At 54.4% G+C, this 14,590-nt stretch overlaps 4 protein-coding genes across 4 annotated transcripts; 3 read left to right on the top strand and 1 right to left on the bottom strand.

The window, feature by feature from the left end:
* Positions 1-6,557: 6,557 nt before the first annotated feature.
* On the top strand, positions 6,558-8,073 carry POSPLADRAFT_1158064 (hypothetical protein; the record flags this gene model as incomplete). The annotated part of the gene is made up of 7 exons (XM_024487275.1): positions 6,558-6,629; positions 6,820-6,874; positions 6,992-7,094; positions 7,490-7,586; positions 7,638-7,770; positions 7,800-7,831; positions 7,882-8,073. Coding segments are annotated over 7 exons (684 nt in total), but the record flags the coding sequence as incomplete, so codon positions are not given.
* An 825-nt stretch (positions 8,074-8,898) lies between these two features.
* Positions 8,899-10,795, bottom strand: POSPLADRAFT_1158332 (hypothetical protein; the record flags this gene model as incomplete). The annotated part of the gene is made up of 4 exons (XM_024487308.1): positions 8,899-10,056; positions 10,113-10,397; positions 10,430-10,529; positions 10,578-10,795. 4 exons carry the CDS (start codon positions 10,793-10,795, stop codon positions 8,899-8,901), a joined length of 1,761 nt encoding a protein of 586 aa, XP_024333706.1.
* Positions 10,796-11,621: 826 nt separating this feature from the next.
* POSPLADRAFT_1050346 (hypothetical protein) lies at positions 11,622-11,963 on the top strand (the record flags this gene model as incomplete). The annotated part of the gene is made up of 2 exons (XM_024479968.1): positions 11,622-11,840; positions 11,892-11,963. The coding sequence occupies 2 exons, from the start codon at positions 11,622-11,624 to the stop codon at positions 11,961-11,963; spliced, it is 291 nt and encodes a 96-aa protein (XP_024333705.1).
* A 1,167-nt stretch (positions 11,964-13,130) lies between these two features.
* Positions 13,131-14,199, top strand: POSPLADRAFT_1157998 (hypothetical protein; the record flags this gene model as incomplete). Its single annotated transcript, XM_024487265.1, has 5 exons — positions 13,131-13,233; positions 13,274-13,355; positions 13,590-13,779; positions 13,826-13,917; positions 13,938-14,199. The coding sequence occupies 5 exons, from the start codon at positions 13,131-13,133 to the stop codon at positions 14,197-14,199; spliced, it is 729 nt and encodes a 242-aa protein (XP_024333704.1).
* Between the last annotated feature and the right edge of the window lie 391 nt (positions 14,200-14,590).

Genomic DNA, 14,590 nt, shown 5'->3' with positions numbered 1-14,590 from the left:
ACGCTTACTCGAAGCTCGGCACGGTCTTTCCGATGCCTCGTGCGTAGATCTCGGAACATCTTCCGCATTCGGCGAACAATAGGGCCACTTGACGCCGCTCGGCCAAGCGCGCGCTTCGCTCCAAGCCACACCGAAGTAGCCGGTCTTTCCCGATTAGGTATCAAACCTCGCGGCATGCCTTCACGACGGCTACCGGTCCGAAGTGGCCATATGTTGCTCTTCATCTCCGCGTTCGGCATGACGTCACTCTACCGATGGACTTGGTATGTGCCTCTCGGTGAGGCAGGTTCTTGAGGAACAATGCAAAGCCCCTTGTACTCGTATGCCACTCTCGAATAGTCGTAGCGTCCTGTGTAGTATAAAATCGGTTGTACTTCTCTCCAAAAATACAAGATCTGTTCCCCCCCTCGAGTTCAGAGCTCATAAGTCGAGTTCGCCCTGCGTCTACGTCCTCAACTGCGTCACTTCGTTTCTCACTGCGTAACCTCGAAACCTCGTCCACTGCGTTCACTCGTCGATACCGTCTTGACGAACCTTTCGACTTCGACTACTGTCGAAGAACTGCGTTGCACCTCGAACCGCGTCCTAGTTAAGTCCCCCCCTATCGAATCGTGTCCCTTCTCTCTACGATACATCGAAGAGCTCTGCCGAGCTTCGATCGTCGCTAACTTTCCACAGCTTCCGAGTAGCTTCGACGACGTGTCGAAGCCACCTCGTACCTACCCGTTTGTTCGTAACCTTTCCCAAAGGCGTTTCTCGTGTTCACTCGAACCGCGGGACACCTTGCTGCTAACTCCCCTCTCATTAGACTATAAGCCGTCTCTCTAGTCCCTTTAGGTCGCACCCAGGTTAGGGGTTAGGGTTTCGTAGGTCGTATCAACGCGATCACGGTCAAAAATCGTTATCCCTTGCCGTTAATCGCCGAAATGGTGGATAAGCTCCGCGGTGCCACGCTCTTTACAAAGTTCGATGTCCGATGGGGATACAACAACGTCCGGATCAAGGCCGGTGACGAATGGAAGGCGGCCTTTGTGACTAACCGAGGGTTGTACGAGCCCTTGGTGATGTTCTTTGGTCTCACCAATTCTCCGGCAACTTTCCAGGCGATGATGAACGAAATCTTCCACAATCTCATCGTCGGTGACAAGATCCTCGTATACCTTGATGACATACTCATCTTCTCCACCAACAAAGAGGAGCATGAGAAGGTCACACGCGAGGTTCTACGCTGCCTTCAGGACAATGATCTGTTCCTAAAGCCTGAGAAGTGCGAATGGGATGTTCCCAAGGTCGACTATGTCGGCTATGTGTTCGGTGGCGATGAGGTAGCGATGGATCCTGCGAAGCTAAAAGGAATTAATGAGTGGCCAGTACCCCGGAACAAGAAAGATGTTCAGAAGTTCCGGGGGTTCTCCAACTTCTACCACCGCTTTATTAAGGACTTCACTAAGATCTCGCGACCACTCGACCGACTCACAGGGAACGACCCATGGCATTGGGGCGAAGAAGAGCAGCACGCTTTCGATGAGCTCAAGCGGCTCTTTGCGATGACTCCAGTCCTAGCGCTGTACGACCCTAATCGAGAGACGCGCATTGAGGTTGACGCCTCGGGCTACGCTACTGGCGGTGTGCTGATGCAGAAGCAGGACGACGGCAAATGGCACCCTATCGCCTTCAGATCTCACGCTATGGACCCTGCCCAGCGCAACTATGAGATCTACGATAAGGAGATGCTCGCAATCATCGAGGCACTAGACGATTGGCGCCACTATCTCGAGGGGTTACCCAATCAGTTCGAGATCGTAACCAATCATAAGAATCTCGAGTACTGGCGCACGTCACAGCACCTCACTCGCCGACAGGCACGCTGGTCGCTGTTCCTGGCTCGCTTCGACTTCTGCATCACGCACAAGGCCGGGACGTCCAATGGAAAGGCTGATGCCCTGTCACGTCGATCAGACCATCAGATCGGCAATGAGGATGATAACACCGATCAGGTGGTTCTCAAGCCAGAGCGCTTCCGCATCGCCTCTGCCAGGCGTGGCCATGCCTCGGTAACGGCCGATCAGTCTCTTCTGAAGTGCATCAGGGAATGTTCGGAGAAGGATCGGGAGGTGGCCGAGGCACTTGAAAAGGTGCAGGACCTCGGGCCGCCCCGGCTGCAGAGGGGTTTTGAGGAGTGGAATGCCGAACAAGGACTTCTGCTGTTCCGCGGGTGCGTGTACATCCCAAAGAACGCGGAGCTCCGGTGGGATATTGTCAAGATCCACCACGACTCGCCAATCGCCGGTCATGGCGGTCGTGCCAAAACCCTGGAGCTCGTATCACGGAATTACTGGTGGCCTGGGATGTCCAAATTTGTCAATGAGTACGTAAGCACCTGCGACGTGTGCAACCGTACCAAAACATTCCCAGCCAAGCCCCAGGGTCCGCTGAAGCCGAACGAGATCCCCGAGCGCCCGTGGCAGATCATCACGACCGATATGATCGTCGGCTTGCCAAAGTCTGATGGATTCGACTCGATCCTGGTTACCGCCGACCGCTTTACCAAGCAGGTCCACTTCTCAGCCTGTCATGAGACCCTGACGGCAGAAGGTGCGGCAGACCTGTACATCTGCAATGTGTTCAAGCATCATGGGGCCTCGGCCAAGGTCATATCAGACCGAGGTCCCCAGTTTGCTTCGAAATATCTCCATGCGGTGTACAAGGGACTAGGGATCGAGCCGGCGCTGTCTACAGTGTTCCATCCTCAGACAGATGGCCAGACTGAGCGCTGGAATCAGGAGATCGAGCAGTACCTGCGTGCTTTCACAAGCCACAGGCAGGATGATTGGGCAAAACAGTTGCCGCTCGCAGAGTTCGCACTAAACAACCGAGTTCACTCCGCGACTGGGCACTCCCCATTCTTCCTGCATCAGGGGTACAATCCTGAGATCCAAGTGCGGATCAATCCGATGTCGGCAATGCCTGCAGCTGCTGATCAGCTCAAAATCCTGAAGGAGATTCGCGATGATACGCGCTCTGCGCTCGAGCTGTCAGCCGAGCGTATGAAGGTGTACTACGATAAGCACGTGCAAGAGGCACCGGTCTTTGCGCCGGGGGACAAGGTCTGGCTTGATGCCCGAAACCTTAAGCTGAAACAGCCGAGCAAGAAGCTCAGTCCCAAGCGCCTCGGGCCTTATACCATGCGGCAAAAACTCGGAGACCTGGATTACGAATTAGTCCTGCCAAAGTCGGTGCCGGTGCACCCGGTATTCCATGTCTCCTTGCTGAGCAAGTACATGCGTAGCAATATCCCGGGCCGGGAGCCGGAGGAGCCGCCTGCGATCGAGGTTGAGGGCGACGAGGAGTACGAAGTTGAGCGGATCAAAGATTCGAGGATCTTCCGGCGTCAGCTGCAGTACCTCATCAAGTGGAAGGGCTATGACGATTCGCATATGTCATGGGAACCGGCGCGCAACGTTGCCAATGCGCCGGCCCTCATAGCCGACTTCCACCGGAAGAATCCGAACGCCCCTTGTCGTCTCAACGCTGCCACATTTGGTGGTCTCAACTTTCAGCCAATGCCTTCGCCGCTGACGGAAGCACGATGCCGCTCCGGGTGGGAGATGGGCAAGGGCGCCTCGCATGAGGTCATGCGCCGTTGAGGGGGGGGTAATGTCACGAGTTGGCACGGCGTCTAGCCGTTTTTTAATTTTTTCCTTTTCGCGGGCTCGAACCCGCGACCTCTGTACTACCTGCCTGATATGGACACATCATATCTACTGTACGATTAGATTAGATAGGACGGCAGTGCGCGGCACAGCTCGGGCCCCGCTGACACAGCCTCTCTGACTCACCGGCCCCCGGGGCCGCGTCAGCATGCTGCGCACGGACCAGCTGTGCACGGACCAACGCGCACAGCCTGCCCTTATCTCCCCATGTATATAAGCCGGCCTCTGCTGCCCTAGGGACCTCAGTTTTGACCTCTTGTCCCTAGGTCAGTAAGCTCCTTTGTATCCTTTACTTACCTGTACTAACCAATACATTTCTTGTCCCTAGCCTTAGGTTTGAGCCTTGCTCACCATCGCTTCGGAAGACCCAGTCGAACGCCCCCAGCATCCTTCAAAGTCTGTGTTTCCACTGTCGCTCGACCCTAAGTCGCGACACTGGTCTTGATGCCAGACACTGTTATGTACCACATTACTCAGGCTCTCTACAAAGAGATCCATCATGCTGCCGTGAGTGGATAACACCATCTACAGACAAACCATCACTGTACTAGCACACAGTGTCATTACGGACATCGAATATGGCTGGCTCATCTTGATAGCACCGCACAAATGAGCGCGCGAGCGTCGAGCATCGAGGCGTGCCGGTGGTGGGAAGACAAGGCGACGCGGTTGCCCTGACGCAGCCATTGTGCGAGATATCAGTGTGCGGCCATCTGAGAACGCGCAAATGCCTCTCTTGCAATGCATCGCGTGCAGCATGTAAGTGGTAGCAGATCAGCTGCGGATGCCCCTCGCACGTCGCACTCGTTCGTACTGGACAGCGACGCAAACACCGGTGTTGCAGCGGATCGCGTGCGGACACTCCTCGCACATCACACTCGTTTGCACTGAACGGCGTGGCCGGCCATCCATCTCGCGTTGGAATTCATCACGTCGTCATGGCGCGTGACTGCATCTCGCGAGCATGCGAGGGATTATCCTCCGCCCTCCTGCCCTTTAGAACACGCTGCGTTCTGCACGTTGCGGCGCTCTGGGCCAGCTCTGGGACCGCCGCACGACATGTCTGCGGCTGGCTGACAACACGGGCCCACTCTGCGACCTAGCCGGAGTGACAGCCACGGACGGCCTCGAGTCAAGACTTCCATCGTAGTGTTGATTTCTCGGACGGAGCGACAGACAGTGTGGACGCGGGGAACGGGCGTACGCCGTGGAGCCCTGCACTGTTGGCGGCGTCAATGCTGCCGTGTGAAATACGTACACGCAATCCGGTGCCGCGCGCCGTCTATGTAATGCCTGTTCACGTCTATCTGATCCCCGGATGAGTGTGCGCATGCGCCATAACATCCTCCTTGCGGCTGCGCCCGCGCGGGCTGCTTTTACACTGAGACGGCCATTCCGCACGCATCCCTTGCCGTTCGTTCTCTCGTCTTCTCCCACATGTGTCCCGTCTCGGCTCTGGCCGCCCACGTCCGCCTCGCGTTTCCGTTCCTGTTCCTGTCTGGTCCCTCCCGCATCAATTCATTCCGCTTCCTAGCTGTAGGAGCCGGCCGCCCGTCGTTCGCAGGCTAGCCGCACCGGCACACGCTCAGACGGAAACACCGTACGACAATGGAAGTCAGCGTGCGCGACGCGTCTCAGCTCTGATAACAAGGCATGATTCAGCTCCTCGGCTACTCCGAGTACGGGTTTGTGTTGAAGGATGTGCCAGTCGAAGGCCTCATGCGGCTCGACCTCGCATCGGTGGTACAGGACGTCACACACAGGGCAATACAAGTAAGTAATCGCACTCAAAAGATGGCTGTCGATCTGAACTTCCGTATAGCAACGTGGTTATTGTCGCGCGGATGCAGTCACCATTCCCGCCCGCCGAGAAGAGCTTCGCTGGGGTTGGTAACCGCCTCTGCGACGGTCCCTTGCAACACTGGAACAGGCGCGGAGGCGGTCATTGCTCCCGCCGAGGAGAGCCTCGACGGGGTTGGTGACCACCTTTGCGACATGTTCCTTACGCATCAGTTCAGGTATGACCTTGCCATTAGAGACCTATCCTCTGCTATCTGCGCCCGAAGCCATCAGGCTGCTGGAGAGCTGACAACACCAGGTCCATTTCACTCGGCCACCTCTTTGGGTAATGCTCCGAGGAGCGTGTTTCGCAATTTCTTCCCCTTTTGGATTTGTCTGATGTCAGATTGTGTTCAAAAAATCGTAGATACATTTCCACTATGATGAGCTTGCTGTTACTCTATCCTCAGTATATCATCTTGTCACTGTATGGGCGTCATGTATTGAGTGTAAATACGGCAGCAGCGTCGCCACCAGTCAGCTAGTAAGCCACACCTGAAGCTTGTGTCCAATACTCTCCGCGTCACTCCTCATCAGTATGGTCGATGCACACTCAACCAAGCAGCATAATCAACAAGCATAGACCTCCTTTGCAAACGTTACATATAAGCGGCGTGTAGCATACCGGCGCCCGGTAACGTGTCCTCATCTATCGGAGGTTGCTCGCGGTAGTCATGCGCAGTGATTCGCGCTACTGTAATATCACAATAATGATCCTTTTGTCGAGGTCTATCTCATCGCTCTCTGCGTCTGTAAGCAATGATAGACAGCGACGAGCGCTGCACACCATGGCGCGATGCCAGTGGCCTCCTCAACGTAGCCATTAGCCATGGAGCCAAAATGTCGCTACCACGTACTGTCTCGACACTCGACGTCATTGACATGACGACTCAAGTAAGATCTCAGTGCCTCTCACTACTTTTGGAACCACATACGAACTGATTGTGAAAAATGCGTTGCCCAGATCACGGTCGACACCTGCTCTCCAAGGCCTCTTGATCGCCGTGCCTTCGATTACCTATGAGAGGACATTATCTTCCTGGAAACCCTGGTCTCAGCTATTTGAGAGGGATTACGGTATGTCACATTTGTTCATGACTGGCTGGACAGCGCTTAGAGAGGTGAAGACGTGATCAGGTCACGGCTACAGTCACCGCGACCCCCATCTGGGCGCTTCAGAACGGCGGCGATGTTGAATTCCCTAATATTTACGTGCGTACATTCAGTCGTTAGCTCCATAGTGATATCTTCCTGACACTGACTACAGAATACGTCCTCGACACAGGGTGCAACTGCCGCTGCGAATCTCGAGCAGATGAACAGTTCATACAAGTTCATACGTCTCCTGTGACATGGTACGTTCGTACGCCACCTGCGCATCCCAGGCTCGCGGAACCGGATTTTTGATGCTTGTATTCTTAGCGCTGCGATAAATCCAGGACAAATATGCGCGAATTTGCATACCGCCGTTCTTGTGGCATCGGAGCAGGACAAACGAGAAGCTCGCCGGCTGATTGATCATGCTCGCAAAAGGAGAGACGCGTGTGCTCCAGCCACAGGTGGCTCTTTCAGCGCGCGCCCCTGATCAAATCGGTGGCTTTGGCCCGCGACCCTTTTGTTCGCTTTGTCGCAAAATGGGAACAAGGTGACGTTGTTTCGGTGGACCGTCGTGGCCGGTGCTTCCTCACATATAAAAGGCGACTGCATCAGACGACTGAAATCATCGACCACCTTCCTCCTGCCCCAGTAGCTGTTCACCGCTCCTCTCTCCAACTCGAGATTCTACGCATCGACAGCATGTGCTGTTTTCGAGACGTTCCCTCGCACCTCCCCTTCCTGATTCAATCGTCAACTGTTGAGTATGCATGCACGTTGTTACACCGACTTGCTACCTCCTCACCATCGTGCACTATCTAGTTCTCCGGGTATCCCGACAGCTGCAAGGTTGTCGAGACAATCAAGTTTGCCGGCGAGATCGTGTCAAGGGCGGACTTGGCCCTCAAGGTAAGGAAGTCAGTCGACAAGGCTGTCAGAGTGAGTGTTTGCATGCCTTCGGAATGACCACCATTCTGACCTATTCTGCAGCTATGTCGTGGGGTCTACCCGGTGATGGTCACAAACCCGGCCACGGAGCCACTCACCAACTCCAGGCCGATGGACGACGCTGAACCGTTCAACGGTTCCATACCGTTCACCGGCCTTGACGCCCTAGTCGCAGGTGATCTGTATCTGGTGAGGTTGGACCAGGTGGGCCCAAACCGTCGGCAGTCGGCTGTCGAGTAAGTGATTCTACACTCTGCGAACAATTCTATCCTGAATGATTATGCAGAAATGCGCTATCGCCTTTGCTATCATGGCCTCGGTGAATAATTGCACGCAAGGCATTGTGTTCCAGCAGAACACAGACAGCATAATGAGGCAACCTCGGTTCAACCTCAAGCCCCCATCGTCTTTGCGTGCGGCAAGAATAAGACCCCTGTCCAGCTTTTCGGAACGAGAACGCATGAAGTCGGCAACCTGATTCGTGCGACAGAACCGCTCCGCCGCAACAGGGATGGTCCCAGTATACGCAGCCGTTAGCCATGGAGCCAGACAAAAATCTCCCATCGTCGTCTCCACACCACTGCAAACACCTGCCGCGAGCTTCTGCCTCACTTGCTTTGATGCGTAATTTGGAATGGGACGCCCATCGTTATTTGTTTGGCTGTAAAGGAGCTCATGGCGGCTGTGAGTCAGTAAGAGAGAACCCGGAGCCGCGAGCACGCGTAGACACTTTAGTGCTCTCAAGCAAATATAAAGCATATGTGAACAGCTTGTATGCACACATCGCACAAACAGAAGGTACTGGAGGGCTTGAAGATCATGACTGTCCGCTTTGAGCGGTCTGGCGTGAGGGCTGAATCTCGAATCGACGTACCGGCGTGGACGCCCACTCAACTCGGCTTAAGGCGTCTCTTTGATCCTTTTGCCTAATGGCAGATTTGAGGCAGACCACCGAGCAGAACTGGTAGCTGAGTGATCGGCGGCTGCCTCATTCGGACAACCACGTGATCACGACACGAGCCGAACACAAGCCGTGTGAACTTTGAAGTCTATAATGTCCTCTTCGAGTTACAGCAAATGGCCAAACAAGGTCATTTTATTGATCCACTGTCGCTGTTCACACGTCTGCCCGTTCTCCCATCCGCATCCCGAATGGACTGTGGTCCTAGCCTCTTCTCATGCCAACATAAGGAGTCCGGAAATCTGACGACGCCGGTGGATGCCTTATCTCAAGAAGACAATTGGAGGCTTGTTACAAGACCTTACAAACAGGTGAGCTCGTCGTAGTCTTCGGCTGTCATCTCTAGTGAGTCGTATCAGCCCCCTCCGACACATCAACGTCCTCCAGCAGGGCATCCATCTCGTCATCGTATAGAAATTGACGCAAAATGCCCAGGATCTCCTCGTTCAAGCCCGGAGGTCCCACCCGACCGCCGCTCGCCACCCTTCCATTACCAGGATTCTCTCTCGCTTCAGCCTGCCTAGCGCAGCGCTTCAAGTAGTCCTCGCATGCGTTCTGACCTTTGCGATGGCGTTTCAGTGCATCTGTCCGAGGGAAGCGCATTCCGCATGAATCGCAGACGTGCTTCCTGACCTTGAAGCATTGCAGCAGGTGACGGCGGAAATCTCTCCGGGTGTCGAACGACCATTCGCAGGTCCGAAGAGGGCACGCATATGCTTTCTTGTTTTTGGGTGGCTCCCTTTTCATTTTGCGCCTGTCTTCGTCGGCATCGGAGTTGACATCATGATCGGTGTCTCCGTCATCGTCATCGCCCTTGCTGTAGCCCAACCTTTGCTTCATAGCTATACGGCGGGGCTGCGCCCGTATGCTTTCTTTGTGGACTGAGGGTCCAGGCTCATCGACATTGGTGCTGGCAATAGCGCATTCCTTGCGCTTTTCTGCTGCGGTGAATTGTGGAGGGGAAGGCAGCCGGGCCTGAGTAATTCGATGCGATGAGCTCTGCGGGCTTCGTTCCAAGACGTTGCTCATTTTGGCGGTGTGCAACGTTGACGGCTCGCACTCGTCGCTTGGTGTATACGGTCTCGCACGGGCAGCTCCAGTCACTGTCGCCGATTGGATCCTCCGGTGAACTGATTCATCGATCGAGTCTTCGTCACCTCGATTGACATTGCTGTATAGCTCAGCATTCTCGGCAGAGGCATCATGGTGTCCTGCTTCAAGGTCGCCCTTGCCCTGTGTGTGCAGGGAAGGGGATCCGGCGCAGAACACGCTAGACATCTTCGAGGTCAGACCAGATGATGTGGCGAAGGCGTTGCTTGTTGGCGAGGTGCGGATTTGGGTGGAGCGAGCGATAAGCGAGGGGATACTGGCGGCGGGGTTTGCGCTGGACTGTGGAACACGGGGTAGCCACCTGGAGCCATTCCAGTATGGCAGAGATGGGTCCATGCGCGTTTTTACGGGGGTGATTGGCAGGGCTTGCTCTGTTGTTGAGCGCGATGGCTGCGTTGAAAAGCGAGTCAGTCACGGTGCTAAGAGAGGTGATCGGCAATACATACTCGATCTCCGTCTGATGGACGTGCCTGAAGATCCCTACCAAACAGTCCCTCGTACTCCAAGTACCTGGAAATTAAGGATTGACCGTGGCCTGTGGCGCCGTACGACCACTCGTGGTGCGACTGGATACCAGTGTGTGGCGCCACTGACAAGTGTTTGCAAGTGCATAGCCCAATGAAATGGCGGAGCTGATGTTCCACGAAATGGTAGTCCTCAACGATGGTGTCTGTCTGGTTGGACCATACTACGAGCACCTGATCTTCGCGCTGAGCTGCAGCATCAGCGCGCTGGATACACTGAAATCGTGGGAACTACCTACCACGAGTGCACCATCGTACATAATGGCCTCTTCTAAGAACTCGAATGAGGTCACAATGGGGATATCAACATCGCCCATATCAATTCTTGTAGCCAAAGGGCTGGGTGGATGGTGAGGTCTAGGAGATGTTTTCCGCCAAAATGCTTACTAGTAATGCAATATATCGACTATGGCCTGGGTCCTGGCCTTGACAGCGACCTTGTAAGCCATATTGGGGACCGCGTCTGTGAAGGGCAGACCGGAGTTGTGGGATGTGAGGACGCGCTGGTTGGTGCGTAGGACCACAGCTGCATGGTGTTGATCGGAAGAGATGTCCACGAGACACTCCTCGAGGATCTGTAGTGTGATAGACTGGGGTAAATCCATGGCGGCCGGTCAATGGTGAAGCAAGGGGACGGGATGCAACGCAATCGAGGTCAAAGCACGGTTGTGGCTGAAATGTGGCTTTGCTTCGTCGACTTTAAAGATCCTCTCCGCTTTCGAAGTCCGCATGCTAATGGATTGTTGTCAGGGATTGGACTAAGAACCTAGCTCGGTAAGGTAAGCTTCCACTGCTTTGCATTTTTCCCTATCGAGTAGCAGTATGCAGACAAGTATTTCGATTCTTGAACAAAGGACGCTCATACGTATTCGTATTCGGACTTGTACAACCACATATAACTAATTTCCTTTTGCGCTTTGACAGTTGCTCCACTCGTGGCCTTCCCCGACGCTTTGTCACAATAGCGTGTCAACATGCGGCCACATCATTTCAGGAACGCAGATGGCAAAGGTCATCCCCCGCCACCCGGCGTATAAAGACCTGACCAACGCGTTACAGCACCATCCAGCAGTTTAGTCCTGAAGTGCTCCCTCACCCCTCAACATCAATTTGCTGTAATCACATCCTCACTCGATGCTCATCCCCTCATCCCAGCCGCCCAGCGCCACTACGCGCCTTCCCTTCTTGATTCAATCGTCACTCCACCTTAAAACCACAGTCACGTCTGTGACCGGCCAAAGCTGTCGGCGTTTTGTGTCGGCTTGGTGGCTATCGACATCGATTGACCTGAGAGCACAACATCTTTCAACCTACTTGTACGCCCGAATCCTCCTGGGACGATATTGTCATGCTTACTCCTCTGTACCAATCTATTTTCCGCATAATCCCACCGATTCCACATCCGCCCTTCAGCTTGGTAAAGACGGAAGCATGGCGAGCGTTGTCAGGCGACTGACCTACGCAGATGAAGACGCCTTCAAGGTTTATGAGAGTTCCAGCACTGTGCGCTTCTATCCTCGGCAGCCGGCAGAGTGCTCAGGTGTGAGGTTGGCCGACGCTCGTTTGACAACAGCGGAGAAATACCTTCACAAGGGCCTGGTGGCGGTCGATATCGGCTGGCCCGGGAGTGCGATCGTATCAGACGTACATGTACGCCCCGGTCCTCCTCGGACGATTTTGTCCATGCTTACTCTGTATCAGTCTAATTCCGTGAGTGTCTCAAAGGCACGCAGGCGAGGAAGACAATTCAGTCCGAGATCGCGACGGTTGTAAAATAACGCGCGCACAATTGCTGGATAGCACCCGGAAGGCCGTGGAGGAGGCGGTGACGGTACGTGCAGTATCCTCGATGCTATAGCTCTGTTCTGACTACCAGTGCAGAGAGCGCGTAGAGCGCACGTAGACGTGATTACGGCCCCGTCTACGGATCCTTCGTCGGTCCGAATCCTCTACCGCTCGAAATCATGTATCTGGTTTCATTGGAGAAGGTAGATGAGCATCGCTAAAATAGATGCTAGGATGAGGAAGACAGACACAGTCCGACATGTCGAGGGCCATATCATGACATGGGCACAACGCCAGACAGAGTATAGAAGATTGTAGAGGAGGTGATGACAGTATGTGCTAAGTCTTCGATGAGAGGTTCTTTCCTTCTGACCCCTGATGCAGCCAGCAGGGAGCACGTGGACACAAACACAGTCACGGCGCTCGTAAAAAATCTCTCTGCTGTTCTGACATGTGCGTCAGTAACTTCCGTGCCTGATCAGTCTCCTGGCTGCTTATGATGAAACCATAGATTCAGGATTGGCATACGAAAATCACCTAACTTTGCCCGCGAACTTCCGTCTTTGACAAGCTGGATGGTTCTCATCTTGCAAGAAGTTTAATTATGCGGAAAAATAAGGTGAATAAACTATGAGGTGGTACGGAAGGGAGTAGACGAGAGGGCAGACCGGGGAAAACAGAAGAAAATGCGTTCAAAGGCGGTTGTCACGTGCCACACGTCATGTTCGAGTTTGGCACTCGTCGCTGGACGCAACTTTCTGGCAAAAAAACCTCGTACTCTCGATCCTCTACGTAGTCTCCAACTCGTCCAATATCCCTCAGAAGTCAACACGTAATCATTGGGGCCTGCATGATCCATGTGTTGAAACACGCTGACCCGCGCGGTCAGGAACGAGCTCGCAAGCTCGGGCGCGCGAGTAGCCGGGGGCCGGAGGCCCCTATCGTAGTATATAACGACCCCGCGCGATGTACGTACCGCACGCGATTGTCCCTTACGGGCATCGCTACGCCCGTGGACAAACGCGCCCCACGCCGTCGCACCAGTTGTTACAACACCATGGAAATGTGTTTCCGCTGTTGTACAATAAGAGTGAGACCAATGGCGGCCGTGGCGCGCTCGGGCCCATCTACAGTGTTTGGCAATCATCAAACCCTATGTCTGAGGGGAAACCCATCTGTCAGCTGTCGACGGTTCATCGAGGCGACGACACGAAGCTTAAGGCGAGCGCCTGCTCCGTCACCGGGACCGTCGCGGCACGTATGTTAGCCACTTTTAGTCATTGATGGGTCTTTCACAGTGCGCCGCCTGATCGCTCGCTTTGACCCGATTGCCTTTTGTTCTCCTTGGGGAAATGTGGAGACAAAGCGACGCCTCCTGCGGTGGACCGTCGTGGCCAGAGCTTGCTGAGGGATAAAAGGCTGTCGCGTTGGACGAGCAGAATCATCCGCCTCCCCCTCCTCCTGGCTCGATATCACTTTCCCAATCTTCTTTACAGCCCGTAACTCTACGTAACGATACCATGGGACTTTTTCGACCTCGAGGCGCTCGCTCGTTCCCCCTTCCTGAATCAATCGTCAACAGCTGCATGCTTGAGCAGCAAATACTCAATTCAGGTCTCGTGAAGAGACCATAGTCTTCGCTCTGGCAGCTGATTCCAAGGGAAGAGGGATCAGACTGACAGCCTTGCAGCGGGGGTTAGTTGGGGGCGTTGTAAGACACGCCACGGAGCCTGTGGTCCTCAATTGGGAGGGCGACTTCATCTGCGTCACGGTCCAGTTCGGTGGGTATGGCTCCCATATGGGGGTGAGTGATATCGTTAGTGTACATGGGCTGACAAGGGAGCTCTTAGGTCCGCGGGTGCACGCGACGAGAACAGCCCCCTGCAGGTTATCCAAGGTCGCTGTCAAGATACGGCAACCAGCCCCTCGCGCTTGACGATTGGTGCTGTATGTTCATGACAGCGTTCAATATCTTCTTATCACCATCAGTGCCACTCGTGTCACATCGGCGCGTCTCCCGTCCTTGATTCTTTATTTCCGCTGGAACGAACAGCTGCAAGCCCTCAGCAGTCCACATCTCATGCTGGCCACACTCGACCTGCAGCCCATAGCGCAATTGACACGTGCATGCTTGCGCGATGTTGTGGACGATGTGCCTCGTCCTTATATCAACCCGATCATTGTCGCACATCCGGTGTCGCACCGATGGTCAGACTTAACGTAGTCGGCTTTGGCACCCTCGAATCAACCCTACTGAGTTCGCTATCAACAACCAGTACCTGCTTGCCTACAAGACTCCAGGGCCACTATCCAAGTGCAATCCATGCGAACGACGCCACACAGGACACTCCATGATCGCAAACAGAGATGTCTCATAGCTCGTCCCTCATCGACTTGCTCCAAGATGCTACCACTACTTAAATAACAAAATCCCCCCTGTATTCACATTAGCCACTCGCCTGCGCCCAGTATCGCTGTCACATAGTGTACTACCCGTGCTCGCAATACAACATCTGCAGCACGACTATCAGTTTGTCGTGATCCTCGCTGCAAGTGCGTGGCGCAAACAGCAGTTATTGTCTTCCTGCAGTAGAGATATGAGGATATTGATTCTT

This window comes from Postia placenta (genome assembly GCF_002117355.1).
Source record: "Postia placenta MAD-698-R-SB12 unplaced genomic scaffold POSPLAscaffold_20, whole genome shotgun sequence".
Lineage (NCBI taxonomy): Eukaryota > Fungi > Basidiomycota > Agaricomycetes > Polyporales > Adustoporiaceae > Rhodonia > Rhodonia placenta.
This window is presented reverse-complemented; position numbering and strand designations above follow the sequence as displayed.